The sequence below is a fragment of the Motacilla alba genome, chromosome 8 (genome assembly GCF_015832195.1).
Source record: "Motacilla alba alba isolate MOTALB_02 chromosome 8, Motacilla_alba_V1.0_pri, whole genome shotgun sequence".
Classification (NCBI taxonomy): domain Eukaryota; kingdom Metazoa; phylum Chordata; class Aves; order Passeriformes; family Motacillidae; genus Motacilla; species Motacilla alba.
Genome location: NC_052023.1, coordinates 6,058,564 through 6,079,482, shown reverse-complemented (window position 1 = coordinate 6,079,482; position 20,919 = coordinate 6,058,564). Strand labels below are relative to the sequence as shown.

At 40.9% G+C, this 20,919-nt stretch overlaps 2 protein-coding genes across 6 annotated transcripts in view; both read right to left on the bottom strand.

The window, feature by feature from the left end:
• TTC39A (tetratricopeptide repeat domain 39A) overlaps positions 1–15,489 on the bottom strand; it is a 44,383-nt gene extending 28,894 nt beyond the window's left edge. Inside the window, exons 1-2 of one of the 4 annotated variants that reach the window (XM_038144135.1) lie at positions 15,332–15,489; positions 5,064–5,168 (exon numbers count right to left, since the gene is read on the bottom strand). In XM_038144135.1, coding sequence (XP_038000063.1) covers positions 5,064–5,168; positions 15,332–15,366 — 140 coding nt within the window. In that variant the 5' untranslated portion in view covers positions 15,367–15,489. Of the gene's footprint in view, positions 1–5,063; positions 5,169–5,439; positions 6,298–7,262; positions 7,595–15,331 lie in introns of those variants that run through there. The other 3 variants (XM_038144137.1, XM_038144134.1, XM_038144136.1) reach the window with 3 other exon arrangements.
• A 3,487-nt stretch (positions 15,490–18,976) lies between these two features.
• Positions 18,977–20,919, bottom strand: part of EPS15 (epidermal growth factor receptor pathway substrate 15) — a 68,969-nt gene continuing 67,026 nt past the window's right edge. For both annotated transcript variants that reach the window (XM_038144868.1, XM_038144870.1), the window contains one exon: positions 18,977–20,899. In XM_038144868.1, the coding sequence (XP_038000796.1) occupies positions 20,753–20,899 (147 nt within the window). In that variant the 3' untranslated portion in view covers positions 18,977–20,752. The remainder of the gene's footprint in view (positions 20,900–20,919) is intronic.

Sequence of the window (20,919 nt, the reverse complement as noted above, 5' to 3'; positions counted from 1 at the left end):
TCTCACCCCAGAAATACACTTGCCTCCCTAAGTTTTGGAATCTGGACTGGATTGAAAGAAAATTTAATGGATAATTTCAGATAATCCTAGATTAATCGATAATCTAATAATTCACTGTGGTGACTTGGGCCTGGTGCTTCTCAACCCTCACACTGATGACAAAGGGCTGCTTTTTCCAACACACAGGGCACAGAGCAGGATGGCTGCACTGAAGGAATTTGCAGTGCACATCTTTAAACTTCACTGCAGTCTGTGCTCTGTGGTTGTCCTTAATTCCTACTTGCCCTCACCATCTAAACCAATCTAGCAGAAAAGCTGTTTTGGGAAATATCCTGGTGCCATAAGTGCTATAAGCCCCAGACCGTGCCACCATCCATTTCATTTGCAAGCTAAGAAGAACAGCTAGATAATGGAGAAATTACTTTAAAATCCAGTGGAGTTAGGACAGCTCTTTCTTGGCCTCGTAAATCATGATTTTCAGTAGACTGATAATGTAAAGTAGAAAAAAATGGACACACTAAAATGCCAGCCTGATGAAGTGTTTCTGTTCATTAGATTATTCATCAGCCTCACTGGGCACAGAAAAACACACTTCATCTTGCATTTACTAAACTAAAACCCTTCCAGAGGCTCAAATTCAAAGCACAGGGAAGTGACTGAAATAGTACCCTTTCAAAATTACAGAAATTTGCTTTCTAAAGCAAAGCAGATAAATATTAAATTCACTGCACTAAGAGGAAAATTGGTACTTTTCACATACATGTGGTGAAGAGGGATTTCCCTCTCCAGTAATTTGTTTCTGAAACCAAACCACCCCTTTCCTAATCAATGGTTCCATCTATTTTATTTCTCATATTTAAAGGAGATAATAATTAATGTCTGTCATTAGCAAACTGGTATTTAGCAACATTCAAATTTGTTCTTTTTATTTCAGGGGTGGAGATGCTGGCAAAAATGCAACTTATCTATGCTATTTCTATTAACCATTCAATTAAAGTTGCCAGCTACATCCTGGCATATTCCCCGGAGTTTAAAGGCAGAAATGGATGGATATGGAATGAAACTTGTTATCTTTTTACTTTTCTTCTTTGATTCCTCAGCAGCAATTTCCTCAGGACATTGTTGGAGTTAACAAGCCTGTATGACATGAATGCAACTAATATTGTGATTAATGACTTATCCCAGTAGTTGGTATCACATGACTGAATAAGAGGATTATAAGTAATATCTCTAGGCAGTTATGGAGTTCTGCCACATGCCTCTTCTCCAACTATGGTGCAATCATTGCCATCTTGCAGCACTGCCCTTTCTTGGAGCTGCTGGAGAACACTTTTATTCCTGCTCTAAAACAAGTGTTAAAGTGAGAACAGTCACAGCTTTCCAGCTGAAGTATGAAAATCAAACATCTTGGCATGGTTTGACCTCAGAATTAACCCAGGACTAGTAATCTTTTGTGAAAAGTAGCACTCAAATTTTTTTTCTGTAGATTCTTTAAAGTAATCCAGCAGACAGGACATGCATTCCTAAGTTACAGAAACCTCAGATTCAAATCCATAATGTTGATTTAGTATCAAGATGCTTCCAACACTTAAAACAAATCCAACAGCACAGAGTGAGAAAGACTCTCCACAGATCAGTCAACAGGCTCTTCATCCAGGAGGACTCAAGAGTGAGAGATCAATGCCCAAATCAAACCTGCATCAGGAGAACGTGGTCACAAGGGGCCAGAAGGCTTTCCTCATCTTTGATCCCAGGTTCCACCCAATGTCTGAACAGCCCACTACACTCATGGCATAGGTTTTCACAGAAATGCTCACACTTGATGAACCAACACTTTCTGATAAAAGCCCTTTTCCTGCAAGACTCCCAAGTAGCAATAAGTTAACAACCAGCAACAACCTCTCCAGTCAGCCACCACCACAGCTCCCTTGCTAGCACAAACCACCAGGATGGCCCAAGACAAAAGGCTGTGCTTCAACAAGAGAATCTCTGAGCCTTTTTAACCAAAGCCATTTCCCAAAGTTCAGAATCTGCTGAGTTCTTCCAGCAAAGAGGTGAAACCAACAATTTAGCTAGGTTTTGGTTGCAATTAATTTATTTACAAAGACTATAAAAGTTGTGTTCTTCCACACCTCAAGCATAAAAAGATAAACCTCCTAGAAATAACAACCTTGCTCTTTCATGACATTCCTTACAATAAATAGCTAACCCAACCTTTGAGCAACATAATTATCCAAGCACTGTCTAGAGCTTCACTCTACCTCAGTATGCTTCCCCCTGTTCTTTCACCACTCTCCATTTGACACTCACACCTGATCTTTGGGAGATCAGCTCCCAGAGAAAGCTTTCAAAGCACAGTCATTCTAGAATTAATATTCCACAAAACAACACCAAGTTTTTTTTTTTGAGTCTATTTTCAGAATAAAGTCAACTGCCTGGAACAAATCACTGTCTTATTATTCCTTTAATATTGCAAGCAGCAACACATGTGGTGTGCCTCATCCAACGGTCCAGATAATTCTGTCAGGAATTGATCTTATTTACCACTCTCCCAATGGATCTGATATAATCAAACCATCAGGTGATTATGCCATGTTTTCCTTCAGGATAATTATTAAAATATTAAGCATTTGTCTTGGGAAGGGAAGGGGACATCTCACCAGAATCAACCCTTAATTTATTACTGTCTGTTTGCAATTACATGAGGGCTAAAATCCAGTCAACATTTAATGGATTTACTGCATGTCTCAGGGCTGAGAAGGAAGATGAGATTTTTTTCCCCTGCTCCAGTGATTGGACAGTTGCAGCGTTATGCATGCTAACAGTTAACACATTACATATTGAAAATCACTGCTGTGCTTGGTGACTGAACTTTGGGAATTTCTTAAGAGTTCTTAGATGCAGTGTGAGTACTCCATATAAAAGATTAATTCAATTAAACTTCCTGCAGAAAGCACAACATAATCAGAACCCACTATTGTACAATGATTGTTAATAATAATGAAAACTGACTCTAAAAGCTAAAAGGTAGTTCAGGAAACAAGAAAAGTTACATAACATGAGGCAAAAACACCAGATGTATTTTTTCTATGAAACAAGATCTCTTCTTTGTAATGGATTTGTTTTTCTTTGTGATGGATTTGCTTTCCTAACAGGAAAAAAAGAGCTTTACCTCAACACAAGTCTAGACACCATCCTCAGATATTTATTTTTAAGCTGCTAGGAAAGCTCTTCTCATTTTAAGCCTCATACATTGTGCCAAATCTGCTGTCAGTTTCACATGGTACAAATTAGTTGAAAATACACTTCTTGTGGAAGTCAAATGTGAGTAATTTAGTGAATCTGCATTAACATAATACAGAACAGAGTATCTCCTACACCAGAAGTGTTTGAGCCACAAAAATCTAAGATATTAAATTTTCCACAAGCATCTAAAAACTGAGAAGCATTTCTCTAAACATTGATAGTATGTTTATGGACTGTGAAAACTAATTTCAAGTCTCAGCACACCAAAAGGGAACAGTGAGGAGCTGGTGGCTCTGAAAGAAAATACTCAGGACTACCACATGTGCCCACTCTACAACTCTTCTCATTCCTAAAGAGATGAAGTGTGTCCATAATGGATTTCATCTGTGGGGAAATTCAGCATCCTGTTTCTTCATTGCACTCACAAAGATCATAAGTCTCTATTTCCCTCACTGCCAAAGGCAACAGGAACAAGGGCCTCCTCATAACAAGAGGCTAAAATGAAAAATTATTTTCAAAATGGTTCTGCAGTGTGGAATAGAGTCAGGTACAAAAAGAGAATCAGCTCATGAAATATGTTCTGCAGAGCCCAACAAAAGCTGAATGAAAACCATATGCAACAGAAGAAAAATGGATTTACAGAAAAAAAACAAACCATAGCCTCACTAGCTTTTGCAGTGTTTTGGAAACCTGCTGCAATAAAATATCTCCTTATTTCATGCTAAGCACTGAGTGAGCCTTCCCAGATGGGCACAGGGGCTTTACTGTCAGGATTTAATGAAAATACAGTTATTCTTCTTACCATTTTTATTATATCTTCTGATGATATATAAACGCTAAACAACTTTGCTGTGAATAAACCCAGCATTATTCATACAGCTGATGCTACAATTTATCATTAATGTCTTTCCCAGAGTGTACTTACACGGCTAAACTACAGATTCTGGCATCAAATATGAGGCTGATACCTCAGCAAAGGAGATATGTAGCATTCATTGTAGTTACCCCTGGTGTATATCAAATACACACTATGAATTTTACTTGTTTCATATTCCAGTGTCCTGAAATAAGGCATGAAGCAATTTGCTGGTGGCTCAAAAATAAATGGAGCAAATTGGGTGGGTGGGGGAGAAATTTACATTAACCACAGACTTCAACAAGCCAAGAACACAGGTAACTTCAGGACAGGGTATGACAGATCACAGACATTGTAAAGACACAACAATTTTTAGGAACTATTTCATGACCTCATTGCTTGCATTTGGGCCACTCATTACAAGTTGGGCTGCAACATAATTAGGAAACAGCACTGAGTTGCAAAATAAGATGTGAGAAAGTTTCTGCAAATGGTTACAACAACAAAGAAAAAATAGAAACATACCTAATGTTCCTCAAACCTTCAAGAGATGGTCAGTTGCTCATTTAGAGACATAACTATAATTATTCAGATTCTTACAGTGTGCAGAAAAATATGGGAAAGAAGAAAAAAATAAAATGTGACAGAAGATGGTTTTTACTCTTCCAGGAAGAAGAATCTCACATGCTGCATTACAGCTGAGGACATCAACTTTAGAAGACAGATAAGTGCTTTACAGATGTGTGAGTAAATAACAAGATTTTATTTACTCACACAAGTGTAAAGCACTTTTCAGTCTTCCCCAAAACTTAACACATTAACTTACCCCTCCCTTCTGAACTGAAACCATACAGACTTATCAACTATTAAGAGAGAACCAGCTGTCTGGTCAAAATCTCCTGAGAGATGTTGAAGCAAAGAAAAATAAACAGAGAAAAAGTAGGAAGTCTTATCAACTTACTTTGCTTGTAGAGAAGCCAAAGCATCCGAGAACTTGTTGTTAAGAAATAAATCCAGAGCTGCCATACATTCACGCAGTGCCACGTTGAGGTCTGACGTAGATGACCTGCCAGGAGAGATAATAAGCTCAGCACATCTGTTCTCCTTCTACCAGTGCATTATTGCTGCACTTGGACCCCCTTCCTCACTTCCAGATTAATTCCCTTGCATAACCTGCTATTTTATCTTTAGTGATTGCAAAAAGTGAAAGTGACTCCTATTATGTTTGTGGATTTCGGGTTTCGGGGTTTTTTTAAACTATGCTTTCACCAAGTAACATGTGAAAATCAACTGAATTGTTTCATTTTCTGAAAAAAAACAAAACGAACTGCACATACTTTATGGTAAGAACCTGGACATGCTGAATTTGCCATGTGGGAGCACAGCATTTTGATGAGCTCAGGTACCAGGAACACAGAAGCACTGGGTGACAATGCACATCTCACTGTAAGGCTGCCAGACTCCAGCTGGTGACATCATGATCATGTTATCACTTTAAGGAAAAGACATTGTCAATCTGCATCAGAACATTACACCAACTGCTGCTGGAACATCTGCCTTCATTCAGCTCGTGTTCAGAGTGGTGCCTGAGCAACAAACCACTACAAACTCACAGGTGGGTTAAAATTTCCCTTTGTGCATATTTGTGGGCACATCACTGTCTCTAAGAAGTGCCACTGCACTCAAAATAAACTACTGTGGTATCTCAAAGTCAGAAGACTCTCAGTGACTTACTCTGGCTGTACTTTTCTCCTTTACAACATTCAGATGTCAGCCTGACCTGTCACAAGGCTTCTCAGCTGGTCTTTAGGGTTACTGGCAACAGGATAACAGAGACCAGCTGAGTTAGTTTGGCCCAAGTTCATCACCACCAGAACTGCTGGACAAAAAAAAAAAAAATCCCCAAAAGAAACAATAAAGCCTTGCACTAATGAAGTTAAGGTCACCTAGCCAGTGTTAGGACAGTTGAAACATCTGCATCTAATGATCAAAGGGCTACACTGCACTAATATATTGTATACAAGCATGTACAAAACATCCTCCAACAAAATACAAACAAATCCTCACCATGTTCCTGATTCTGAACAGCTCTAACAAATGTGATCTATCTTGTGACTTAGAAACTGTGTTAGTTCCTTAAAAAGTAGCACAACACAGAATGCTGAAAGGAAAACCAGAAAGCAAAGTCCTGATAACATCTCAAGGAAAAGGCAGGGGAGCACAGCACAAGCAGATAGCATCAGTAATAACCACCCACCGCAGCAGTGGTTTGGTTTTGGTTTCACAAATAATGACTGCAAAGCAATAAAGAGTATAATTATATATACAAAAAGCAGGACTTTAAATTTGAGAGAAACACTATGTGATGCTGTTCCTAGTGGCTTTGCCATCACAACTTCAGCTACACTGCAAATCCTTTTGCACCCAAGACACTCGGCGAGTGCTTTGCAAGCATTGATTAACCAAGTTCTGGCATCCGCCTCATACAAAATGCAATATCATGTCTGCCTATTCTGAGCTATTCTGAGCCCTGCTTAATAATTAAAACTTGGTCAATTACTGCTTATTGTATTAAAACTCCTGCCTTCCTGGTTTTAAATCTGTGTCCGTGAACCAAGTAATACATTTAACAGTAAAGCACATCTTCACCTGTTTTAAAATATTTAGACTTACTAGCATTTTACCTGGGTTTCGTTTCTTGTCATGCAGCAGAATTACTCCATGCAATACAAATAAACCTTTTCAAAATGCTCCTTTGAAACAGAAAGATGACAAAGAATAAACCCACTGCTGAAGCTCAAAGCAGAAATAAGATACTATAATTACTTGGCATCTTTTCTGGAATAACAATACACACTGCTACCCACAGCAGCAGCACAAGCAGCACATTTCCCTCATACTCCAAGGAAACCTGCCACAGGATGCAGCTCCCAAGTCAAGGGCTTAAGACCTGGGTAAAATACACACCTCACATAAATGCTACAAACCATCGCTTATCACTGTTAACAATAGGGCAGAAACACTTTAAACTCGAGGGTGCTCAGCATTTTAGCAAACTGATTAGTCATGCTTCAGTGGGCGGCAGATTCCCTCCTGCTTCCAACAGCGGGATCAGAGCTGCCTCTCAGCCAAACGCAAAATGCCGTGTGCTGCTACTCACCTCTCTGCCGAGTGTCCTGCGTGTTCTGACATAGTCATTGTAAGCCCACTGAGCTTTTAGGCTCGAACACCAGCAGCGCTCGGCGCTCCGGAGCCAGCTGCGAGTGACAGCCCGGCTGGGAGCGCAGGGCAGCGCCTGCCGGCGGCACCGCACTCTGCGACTGGGCACTGCCACGGGAACAGGAGCATCGCTAACCCAGCGGCCACATCCTACACAGCAGCCATTCGGGAGCCAGCCCGTGCCACACCGGGCTCATGTGCCACGGCATCCAAATGCAGCTGGATACCTCTAATGTAGGAGGGGCTGGCGGCTGCCAGCCTCTGATCTACAGACCTGGCTGGAACGAGCAGCGGCATCAGCCACCTTTCCTCCTGTCCAGACCAGGCAGAAGCCAAATACCCTTGTAATTACAGACCTGAAGCAACAAGAATTACTGCATGTGGCAGTGGCCCACATCAGAAAGCTGCGAACCAGAACGGAGAGCCAAACGAGAGCAGCTGACAGGCGGCACTCGGGCAGTAATTGCTGCAAATGCGAGAACCACGCAGGCAGAGACACAAGCAATTGCTCCTTCCCAGCAAGGATTCTCCACAAAACAGGCTCCAATCCAGCAGCCAAACTGCTGCTTCTTGTTAGTTCCTGTACCTTTGGGAGGAACTGAGACTTTACACGCTCTTTGTAACAATCTCTCTTTAATGCCACGGAAGATGAGGCGAGCTGGCACTAACAATTTAATCAGTGGAGTGAGAGCATCTGGCTGATTTTGCCCAAAATGCAACAGTGAATTCCCCTGAACTGCTTTGCTGGCACATCAGCTGTACCAGCCCTGTACACAACTACAAGCAGCATTACCAGTCCTTCCACTCATTACGAGAGCTGGACTGTGGAAGTTGATCAACCATGATCTACTTACATAAATTAGTTTCTCCAAGAGCATCTAATGGCAGAAATTATCTGTTTGCTAGATTACCCAAAGCAGTACCAATAATGAAGACATACACTGCAGAAGGAAGACCCAAAAATGATAAACTAGCAAAGGACAATTCCAGGAAGATACTCTGAATCCATTAACATACCTGATTAAATCTCTTGCTGGTTTTATGGCATCCTGTACAGAAAAGCCTGTGCTGCATTTGGTACAAAAATTACTGTAATAGATCCACAGGCTGCCCCAATAATGACTCCATTACATGTTCCTAACAGCATTGTGTACCTGGGCCACAGTAGGAGATAAAAGACATTACTGGTTTGTTTGGTTTTTTTTCCCCTAGTTGGGAATAGCTGCTGGTTACAACTTAAAATTAAATGTCTGGTTCCATGGCAGGATCATGGGCTACTCTGAAAAGGTTTTTCATCATTATCACTAGCTGTTTGTACAATTTCTAATTAATACTGTATTCTCCAAATAGTCCTTAAAGCCCTGTATAGTGAAGGCTCTGGCTGTCTCTGCCAAGTTCTTCAAGACTTGATTTGGCAGGTTTTTATTTGAATATCACTTCTCTAGAAACAACCTTCAGTATGCAACCTCTCCCTCCCCACATATATGTATGTTTTCTTTTAACTAAAGAAAACAAATGTAAAAAGCTCAGGTCTGAAATATTTCCACATTTAGGCCATTTCCCGGCTGGTTTTACAAGGTTCTTTCCTTTCTTGCTTTTGGGCAGCAGGTTTTGCAAGGACAGTCATATGGTTCTTCTTGTGGTTTAGTTATTCATGAAATCGTTGTTCTCTGCCCCAGGGACCAGGAGTGGGGTTACTTCACAAATCACAACCACAGCATATCCTGGGAGTTGCAGCAAGAACTGCTCTCCTTACTCCACTGCATCCCCATTGTCTGCAGCTGGAAACACAGTTCCTTGGAATATCCCAGGCAATGCCCTTTTTACTTAAGCACCAGATCCCTTCTATGTCAACAGCAGTATCAAACAAAATAATTAAGCAGAAATAAGCAAAACTAAAATCTGGAACACTACTGAACAGTAAAGCATCTTCCAAAAAAAAAAAACAAAACAAAAAAATTTCCATAGTCAAAAGGAAAGACACACACGATTTTTGAGCATGGGAGTTCCCACATTCATATATAATTTTATTTCACTGTGTGCATGATGTTCACTGGTTTCTTACTACAAGTTTGCAGTGCATAGGCTTTGTGATTTGCCACTGGGTTTTACAGATTTCTTCAATAAAAAAAAGCATCCTTAACCTTATTCTGTGAAAAATGCTAAAATACTCAACCTCAGTAATTATCAGAACTTTGCAAAAAAAGGCAAGTCTGAGGTTTGTGCCTTTGTAGTAAGGCTTTTAATAGTAATTCAAGAGCTCCTTCAGTACTGTGAAACATTAAAAGCAATTTAAATCAGTCATATCCTAAAATATGGATGCGTTTCTCTGCCAAATCTACCTTATCTGCATAAGTCAGCTGCGGTTGCGTGCATGGGTAACTTCATTTGGAGGAGGAGAATAAACTACAAAGAATCAAACACCATTTAAGCTTCACCAGTGCTAACACTTCAACCACTCACAGATGTGAGGAGCCTCCCAAAGCACATTTCAAAGGCCTCGCAGTCACACTCCCATCACCTGAGCTGGGGCCAAAGCCCCTTCACAGCTGCACATCCCACACTCGCAGTGAGACAGGCTCGACCTCGAGTTTCCCATAACAGAGCCTCAGATGTCCCAGTCCTTAAAATTATTTCATCTTGGTGCAATAACAAAATAACAGCTTGAGCCGGTGCCTCCGAGGAGGGACTCCGAACAAAGGAACTCCCAGGCTTTTATCCCCTCCCAGGCTAAACAGGGAAAAGTCTGGGGGTCTTCAGCCCCTGCTGTGTCCCCAAGTGTTCCTCCCTGCGCCCTTTGTCGTGCAAAGGCTCAGCAGTTCACATCCCATGGTACCATCACCAGGATGTGGTGATGACACCACACCAGGATGTCTGTCCTGACACCAGGATGTCCTTCCCACTGCCTGTTTTCAAAAAGATATAGAAACATGGAAATTCTTGCCATGACACCATTTTCTGTTCTCCTAATGCTGGATAATCACAGGGACATTAGGAGATAGCGGGGTACACCTGTTACTTCCTTTAGCCTTTTCCAGTTTTCCACGTCATTCCTAAATCCACTACTATTTTTCTAAATAGTTATTTATTATAGTTATTATAATTATACATCAATACTTTGAGAAACACTGCACTACAAGTTGCCAGCCTGAAAAAAACTCAACATTCAAAGAGAACAAAAAGCACAACACTTGGGAAGAATTCTTTTCTTCTGCAAGCATTTCCAAACCCACATGAGATCAGAAATAATCTTGGATGAAAAGAATAAATAAGCAGTTCTCACAATAATGTGTTACTATTCAGTTTTCAGACAATACAGAAATATCTTCATAATTCAAAAGCAAATAAGTTAATGCAAGAAAATTAATTCTCCCATATCCTTTCCTGTTCTATGTGCCAAGCTGTTAATACGTCAGCATTTATCTTTCTGTGTTCTTGAACACTTTTCTGGCCCATGTCTAAGACTCCTCAGTGCTGCAGAAATGCCATTATTTCAACAACAAAGCAACTGGAAAGGTTTCAATATTCATGTTCTCCAAATATTCTGCATAGAGACACAACAGTGATACAACTCTGGAATTCATAGTTATTTCAAGTTGTACATGGAGTATGACACCATTTATTTTTGAGGTTAATTCAGCTCTCAAACCACTGAGTTATTGATGCCTCAGCAATGTCAAAGGTCTTTTAAAAAGCTCTTCCATTCCAGCAAAAGCTCACAAATCAAAGGGTTGTGGCAAAGCAGTCCAGTGAGCAGCACAAAGACCAGGGAATTGGCAGGGAATTGTGTTCTGCCCTTGGTCCCACCGTGTTTAACTTGGACCAAACAGGATCTAGTTTGCATTAGGCTCACAGTTCTCATCCTGTATTTGAATGGGCAAACAGTGCAATAAATTCATTAAGATAGGTTTGTTCAGACAAATAAAATGTAATGGTGTCATTTCTACTGCTCCCTTTCCTTGTGCTGCCATGACTGCTCAGAGGGTGAAATGCGCTGCTGTGGGTGAGCACTCCCAGTCAGCAGAACTGCCTGCATCAGACAGAATGAAAATACATAAAAAGACACACAACCCAGTCTGGCATATTACAAAAATAAGCCCAAGCATCCTGCAACAGCACTGATCTATTGGAATGTACAGAGAAAAAGTTGCCTCACACAGGATCAACACTGAAATAAAACAAATATATTCAGCATTACAGAAATTTACAGGATTGCTGCAGTTAGGAGTAAATTTTCATCATAAATCACACCACAGTAATTTTAGCAAGCTTTAATAGCTCTTCTTTTTAAATTCAGATGATCTACAATCTTTGTCACTTTGAAGGTCATATGTGATTGATGTCATTCCTTTTGGGGTTTTTAAGGGTTTTTAGACAACCTTATAATACCCACAACCTCTTTTTTTTTTTTTTTTAAAGGTCTAATTCTCATCTCACTAAAATTAATGAGAAAAAAAAAATCAGCAAGAGCTGCACTAGACCATTACCATGTAATGGCATTGAGCACATGGAGCAAACAAACAAAGCATGAAGCAAAATGCAAACTCACTCTGCCATGTTCATGGTAAGGAGCCAGACAAAATCTGTGAGATTTGCTTTTCCTAAGGACTGCAAAATCAGGGTAGAGATCTGTATTACTTCTGAAATCAGACTGGGTGAGAATTTAGGGAAGGATGTCAGACAATTCCCCCTTTTGGCTGGATTCAGCACTTCCCAGCAGTGATAAAGGCTGGGTAGGTAACACGGGAGTTACCTGGGCATGTCTGGTTTGTACTTGTTTATGCTGACTTACACTTCACTTCTTTCAGACTTCAGTATGGTGACCAATGTAGAAGGCATAAAACACACATTCTGGCCCAAAAAGCATTTTCCTGCAGTACTTCATGTGAGTTGAAATGTTTCTTTGTTTGATTTTATGTAATTTGGTTGGGTTTGGGATTTTTGTTTGTTTTTTTTTATTAAATCTAAGCAAAGTCTTTTCAAAATAAATTACCCTGTAACATGTTTTGCTGCAGCTTAAAAAAAAAATCATGCTTTAAAAAATCATTTCACCGCTGAAAAGTATCTTATGCTTCCATAGAAATAATATATAGGAACGACACAAAAAACCTGAACAAATAGGGGATTGCTGCTTTGCCTTTAATCATTGCTTTACATGACATTACAGATTATGTTTCCCTGAGAGCTTCCAACAGCCTGAGTTTATTCTTCAGAAGTCATCTGCAAAGCACACTTCACAGCACCTTGATCACTAACAATGCCACTTTCTCTCCAAGTAAGTAAAAATTGAAGCATGGCACTTCAATACACCTTTACAGCTCTCTTGAGCCTGCCCACTGAATCAATACTCAAGAACAGAAAAAGAAGTACCAGCAGAAAGTTGTCTTGGCACTCAGCATTGCCAAAGCCTTTTTGAAGAGTTATTCTTTGGCACAGTGGCTTCAAGAAGAAAAGAGTTATTATTGTCTCCATTTCAGAGTAAAAAAAGAACTAAGCAAGCTACCTGAGGAGGAAAAACAAAGGAAAACAAAACAAGTGAAGCTGATGTTGAACTTGGATTCAGTTAGTTTGGGATCTTTCTGTCAATTTTTCCCTTTCTGACAGGAAACAAGGATTGGTAAAAAGTAAAAGCTTTAACGCAGATGCACTGAGAAGATTTCACCAGTTCCGGATGGCAATTTTAGTTAGAAAGAAACGTGAAATGACATCCAGGTTCAGTACTGCATTCTGTTTGATACACAGCTGGGGCTCCAGCCATTGAACCAAGTATATCTGAATGACCATCCTAAGACTGAGACTTTCTTCTGACAATTGCTTTTTCACAACACATGCCTAAAAGTTTTATTATCAGGTTGAAGACAACAGCTGAAAATCTCTAAAATGTGAGGCCATTTTTCATTACCCCTGCTCAAATATCTGTTTACTTTTTAGTTCCAATCATTCCACTAGATCATTTTTCCTCCAACTATGATCTGATAATCTCAATCTTTTCCCAAAACATACATGATACCTAAAGAAACCTCAAATTCAGATCTGTGCAAGCACTGTCTGGGAGCTTCACTGGGGTTTTAAAGGACTGATTTAAGTAAAATGTGAACTACAGTAATGAAATAGTAATCTTTTCCCACAAACTAGCCAAAGGCCTGATAGATGCTTTTAACACTTTGTAGCACACTACTGGAAACATCTGAATCCCTTTAGATCCCAGTGCAGTGTCACCCTGGAATGGGAGAGTTGGTTCCAGCAGATGGAGCTCCAGAAAGGCGATGAGGAGCCAGCACCAAGAGCTCCAGCAGCCTCAGTAACACAGACTTTGGGACAACCTGCCCAACCTGGCAAAATTCACCCAGCTCCCTCCTGCTTCTAAACATTTCTGCACACATTGTTCCCCCACGCTCAGAACGTCCTGAAGCACAATGCAACTGCAGTCCCTCAGCCCGCTGCTACTGTCAGTGCAAACACAGCACCTGGAGCTCATTTAATTCCATCATTTAACATCATTATTGCAAACACACAGCCCACCTTTCCAGCCTGGAGTTAAAAAATGTTTTTTTAAATTGCTGGGCCATCCAGTAAAGAATTATTAAGACAGAGCATGGCAACAAAAGTATGTAAAGCTCCGAAAAATCACAGAATCATAGAATTCACAGGGCTGGAAAGGACTTTGAACGTTGTCTCATTCCAAACCTGTGCTGTGGGCAGACACACCTTCCACTACACAAAGTTGCTCAGAGTCCCATCCAACCAGACCCTGAGTACTTCCAGGTAGGGGTTATATATAAAAATACTAATAGACAGGTCATTTTTGATCATTAGCAAGTCTAGCACTCAAGATTTTTAAATCCCACAGGACTTTGTTGCTTTAAATGCCACTAGACCACCTCCTTTGATCTCTGTAATAACATTAATATCAATGCCACCAAAAAAGAGCACTATTGTACAGCTTCTATAATCTAAAGTTCAGGAAATGGTTTTTTCCACCGTGGTTTCTTCAGCAGAAATAAAGTCTCAGGTAAATGTTTGCTGTTTTCAACTTTAAGATAAAGGGAAAGTGTGCAGCCAGAGAGAGAGCACACCACTGCTCCAAACACCTGATGAAGAACCATGAACAGAGCCATCACCAACTCTTCTAAGCAGCAAACCTCTCCAACAACTGCACTCTTAAAAGCTTCTACTCCTGCATAGATTATAAAGCAGATTATTACAAATATCTTCTGTCAAACACAGAATCCACAAGCCGACCTTTAACGCAGCCATGCCTAAAATTTACCACGCCGTCATCATGGGGGAAGAATGTTATTTGCAGACTGATTCAGCTTTTAAAGAAACAACTCTCACACGCACACAATGGAAGTTTATGTATTTTAGGGGCAGTGGGAGTGCACACCTGAACGGAGAAAGTTATCCACCTGCAGCTCCCTCTTGAGGGTGAGCAAGAAGGTATTGAGTTACAGGGTAAAGAACGTCAGCGTTTCGCCGTCAAGGTGTGTTGCAAGCTGCACAAACAGGAGCTCAAGCAAAAGGACCTGGTCTTCCACAGACATGACACGCTCTTCAGAAGCGCTTTGAAGCCCAAAGGCAATTTGCATACAACTACAGAAGGGCTGCTGCGCAGGCATGTAATTAGCTCAAGCTAATGCTCTCGTCTAAGAAGAAAGAAAACCCCCTCAAAGTGCAAGAACCAGTTTGTGCCCGCGCAGTGGCGGCTCAGGCGGCGCAGGTGGGCACAGCCGCCGCTCGCAGCGGTCAGGCCGCTGGCCAGAGCGGTGCGCGGGATGGCCCGGGCCCGCTGTGGGCACTGCCGGCCTGGGCAGCCCCTGCCCGCGGGCCGCAGGCGGCTCCGGCCCCGGCCCCGGCCCCGAGCTGCCCTCAGCCCCACCGCCCTGAGCCCGTCCCGCGGCCGGAGCCTCCGCTGCGGCCCCTCCTCCCGCCCGGGACGGAGCATCCCCAGAGCCCGGCGGAGGCGGCGCTGCCCCCGCGACCCCCGCCCGGCCCGCCCCAGCCGCGTACCGGGCACCGGCGCTGCCGGCCGGCTGGGCGTCCATGGAGGCGTCGCGGCGGGCAGCGGCTGAGGGGAGGGCGGGAGGGCGACGGGCACGGCTGGCGCTGCTGCTGCTGCTGCTCCCCGGCGGCCGCCGCAGCCCGCTCGCATGGTGTGTGGGGAGCCGCGGCAGCCGGAGCCTCGGCGCATGTTCGGGCAGGGCCGGGCCGGGCCGGGCCGGGCGGAGGGGCCGCCCCCGCAGGTGAGCGGCTGCGGCAGCGCCCGCCCTCCGCCGGCGGCGGGGATGGGATGGGATGGGATGGGATGGGATGGGGGGAATGCGATGATGCCCCGGGGTTACGGTCCCACCGCAGCGCTCGGGCGGGACCCGGGCGTGTCGCTCCGCACCGGGAACGGCCCAGAGGAACGCGGGCATCGCTTCTGTGTGCTGGAATTAAGAAGAGTCACTAATTCCTCTCGAGGGAAAACATGAGGAAAACATAATTCATATTTCGCCAGGTTTTCAGTTAGCTGCACTCGGCACCTGCTGGCAGGGTTTGCCAGGGTGCAGCCGTCTCGCAGGGGTCACCGAGGTGTAACACAGGAGTAACACCCCACAGGGCTCAGACATCAGAGGGACCAAGTTATGACCAAATCACATAAATAAATAATTAGATCTAACTAATTAAATTCTTTCATTTGTTTGTTAACATAAAATTCATAAATAAAATAAATATTTACAATTTTAACTTGCCTCTTCCATAAAAGAAAACCAAACCCATTGAAATTGCGAATAGAATATGCAATACTGAAGAAAAATTGCATTACTTTAGCCTTTATTTGTGTTATAGTCGTATCAATCACGCAGCTTCAGGGTTATGGGGATAACAGTTCAGAAGAGATTAACAAAAGAAAGGAGCCTGTGGAAGGAAATGAACAAGGCAAAGGAAGGCAAAGGTATACACGGCCAAGGGAGTGGCAGGACAAACAGAAGGACTGGGTTGACATAAAGAAACAATGGGCACATTAACGGGAACAGTGGGTGTATAAGGTTAAAAAAAGAAAGAATTTATTAGCTGCACACTGATAATGTGGCTCGTGACGTGAGGAACAAGGGGTGGGTGGCAGGATGGGCGATGGGCTCACGCTCCAGTGCTCGGGGTGCAGCTGCTCCAAGAGGAGAGGCAGACTCCAGTGACTGAAGGATGATTCCCTCTTCTGACAACAGCCAAGAAGCCATGATTGTCTCCACTAAATCAAACATTTTAGCTCAGTGAGGGATAGCAAAAAAGAGTTGTGACAAGCACCTTCCCGTGCTTTCTTTGCCAAAAGAGCTGTTTTGGTACAAAAGCAAGCCCACGTTTTCCAGCATAAAATACCTGTTTACATACATTGCATTTTCTGAATTGTGAGGCACATACATTCCAGCTCACGGCGTTCACAACGAAGCCAGACTTCCTGTGTAGTTCTGCACTTCAGCCCATTGTCAGTAGCCACTCACAGCTAACTTAAAGAACATTTTTATTAATAAACACCCCAAAATATACTCTAAATTGCTTTTTACAACTTTTAGAATTATATGTCGAAGGAACAAAGTTGAATTAGTTAAAACAGAAGGACAAATTTGCTCCCCTGAGCATAGTATTGTGTGTTTGGGAACAGCTCTGCTTTTAATATCTGACAGTAAAATAAAATAAATATTTTAAGTTAAATGGATAGCATATTAAAGAAAATTAGAGAATTTAAATATATGAGTTTAACATTCAACAAGTACTTTACCTTTTTCAGGATTCAGGGTCACTGATTTGAACCTCAACTGACTTATTTATTCAGTAAAAGTTATTACTGAATGTGGGCCCAAAATGAGATTCACACTCCAAAATGCTCAGAACTGTTTGGGACTCAAGGACCCTAATTTTAAAAATAAGGACATATTAGCAGAGCTTCAGTAAGTATTGAAAAAATTCTATAAGGATCTTACATAAAAACTCACTGAGTCTTTTAAAATTACTTTTTTTCCTTATAAGTGACCACATCTGTTCATGTAGCATCTCAGGAGAGACTGCATTCTGTGAAAAACCCTTCTGGCTTTGAGTACATTTCAATGCTACATAGTCTCAAGAGAATAAACAATATTCTGGCCACACAGGAAAATCAGTTTGCGTGGCTCAGACTGAGTCTGGCACATGCAAACCTGAGAGAGCTGACAATTTACAGACAGTGTTACAGGATCTCTCGCCAGCACAGACCTTTGAAGTCAAAGGCAAGAATTTCTCCCTGTAATACCAGCAAACTAAAGCCTCAAATACCTTGTATAAAACAGCACTTCTGTTAAATTCTTAATTTATTTCCAGTTATTTGTATAGTTCTGTACAGGACTGCAACTGGCTGCTTATACCAACAGAGAAAACACCTCATAACATCGTTCCTATCTACAGGATACAAAAGTAAAATGGGATAAAATTCCTTTTACTCCGCACAAGGTTGTCTTTCCAGATTAGAGCAGTTATGTAATAACTATGAGACCTGTTATCACTTACAGAACAGGAAATGGCTTCACATTAAGTGGTTTGTCCATACTCATTTATTAAATCAGCAAGAGATAACTAGAAACAACATCCTGACCTCCTGAACACACATCCAAACAATGCAGCATTTTTCCCTCTCTATCACCTGCTCTAAAAACTAATGCTCTTTGTTTTCAGTTAAAATCTAAAGTCCAGGCATCTCCAGATGTCTCCATTTTGGCACCACAGGAATTGTGAAGTATTCTGAGCAAGGAATGGGAATGCAGCTGGTGCTATTTATGTGTGTTTTGCTATTCCTCGTTCCTCTAAAGAGCTTGTGGATAAAAATGACTTCTGTTTCAGGATATTCCTGACTGATGGCTTGTAAGGTGATGAATTACAAGTTCCTTCCCACCTTTTCTGGGATAACATTATGCTGTCTTCCCTCCCTTCCTCTTTACTTCTGCACCTGTCCTAATTTAAGCCTCAGAGGTCCCAGCAAACACAATTCTGCAGAGAATTCAAGAGTTCAGTAACACTAACATGGGCAACTAAACTCCACTCTACTTTCCACAAAACATCAAAAAATATCTTTCATTAAGGAAAATCACTGTTCTCTTCCTTCTTATAAGAAAACATGGATGCATCTGAAAGCCAATCTTCATGTTCACTCTAGCTAACAATGGAATTAAATTCAGGAGTATTCACTGACATGATACAGAATTCCATAAGAAAACCTAGAACTTTAGCTGCCAATATTTTAAACAAATATGTTACTTTCCCAGCCTTAAATTACCATTCTGTCAGTATTGCAAACACAAAACCATGAGGCTGCACATCCCTGCACACAATAACTTAGAAGATTCAGGCAAAAGCACAATTAAAACACTCCAATACTGAAGTCATAAATTTACTAAATATTCAAATTCTGAAACAGCCAATTTAAACTTGGGTGGGTAAATGAAACTGTTGAGAAGTTACTGGGGAAATAACACAAGACAACACAATTCTGCCACTGGATTCCATTCCTGTGAAGGTGACCCATGGCAGGTGTGTCAGGTGGCAAAGGCCACAGACACCAGACTGCAGTCAGGACACCTCACACTGCATTACATTCACACTACACTTCACATCTCACACCACTCTCTTGAAAAAACAGGCAAACAGTTCACATTTATGTACTTAAACTTTATTTCTTCATAATTACAGGCTATTGTTAGAATTTTTAAACAAAAGGGAAGTCTATAAATAGAGGCTAATCCCACCTGAACAAGTTGTTTAAAAAAAAAAAACCAAAACAACAAAACAAACAGTTAAAACTTCATAAAGTAATGCCATTTAGCTCACAGCAGTGGTTTGTTGGTAGTCTGAGTAAAAGTCCTATAGTCAGAGTCAGTAACATGAAATGTAACATCAAATGACTCAAAACTTTAAATCCCATAAAGGAAAGCAGGAATATATATATAATATATACATATAATATTGTGTTGGTCCACTGAGTATACATTTTAAACAAAAGATAAGAAACTATGTAATCCAGTTAAGCATATGATTTGCAAGATTAGTGTACACTCATTACAAAGATGTATAAGATAAGTTATAACTATTTCATACTTGCAAAATTTTAAGTTACTTTTTTTTTTTTGAGCAGGTGTTTAAATGCTCATCTCCCAGTGCAAAAGAAAAAAACTATCCCAGTCAGGTTACTCATTTTTTCTTGAAAAATTGAAACCCCTCAAACTCATGCAACAGCAGCATTGACAGGTAATGGGAAGAGCTTAAATATACTGAAGTGTGGCTGAGTTCTCCCCCTTTGCCCCAGTGCTTTGTGTTGAAACACTTCAATTTCCTCATAAGAAATACCACAGGTTAAAAGTGCAAGAAAAAAACCCCTTTTAGATGTTTATGCTGCTGCCATCCATTTTTCTTAGATAGGGCACAATATTATTGTTTTTGGAATTATTTTATAGAAACTGATTTTCCAAACAGAATTCATTCAAAATGAGCAATAAGTTATTTTCATTAAGTTATTTTCATTAACATTCTATCAATCCTACTCTGACTCAGTGACCATTCAGAAATCATTCAGTTTAAGGTGCAACTATCAGTTGGCATTCAATAAATTACATATACAGAAAACAACTGTGGTTAAAAAAAATAGAAATCAGACTACCTGTTTTTTCTTTCTATTTTCAATCCTATTTCAAATGGAACTCATTAACTTGCCAGTTCAGCTGCATATTTCACAGGCAAATGTGGCTCAAATAGCAGTGGGGTCTCACAATTTGACAGTCACCTTAGCCAACAGCAAATGCACATGAATTTTCAGTTTAATTGCTTTATAAAACAAAATAACAGGTCTGTCTTAAAACCTATGACCATGCAGAAAAAGCAATAAAGGTTTCAGAAAGACTTCTCTTTCTGATAGAAACTTCATGAAGATTATGTTAAACCCAACATAAAATCTTCAATGAGGAGAAAAAGAATCTATATGCATACATATAAAATAAAGCACTCTCCAACTCTGGCATTACTGAAACCCCTTCAGAAGAATAAAAGGTTTCCAGTGACTAACTGCTTGATGGGAGACAGTCAGCCATGACAGAATAATTGCTGTGTTCACTTTATGCTCAATTACCAACTGCTGATAGACTACAGTCAAACCCCAATCTCTCTAACTGCATTTTAAACTGATTTGCTTTCAGCTGGGAAAAGTACTTTGCTCTCCTGAAAACTTGAGAGAAACTGAATGCTAAACTTAACAATTATTCAAACAATAACCAAAAGGATTAAATTTAGCAGAAACATTCACATCACTTTCAGAAATTTAGAACCTTTCATAGTTTCTTGTATATATGCATTTTCTGATTAACATTTAAATAGGTTAGGTACTCAGGAAAAGGGACAAAACAGTTTACATCAGAGAAAATCTTTTTCTAAACTTCATGCTTCTGATATTTCAGATTTACTGAGTGCAATAGCCAGTTCCAAGTCTTCTTGCTCTTGCTGTTTTAGTCTTGCCAATCTTTCTTTTTCTTCTCTCTCACTTTCTCTCTTAGCCCATTCAATCATGTCTTCCTCAGTAGAATACTGCAAGTTTAAAAGACAAA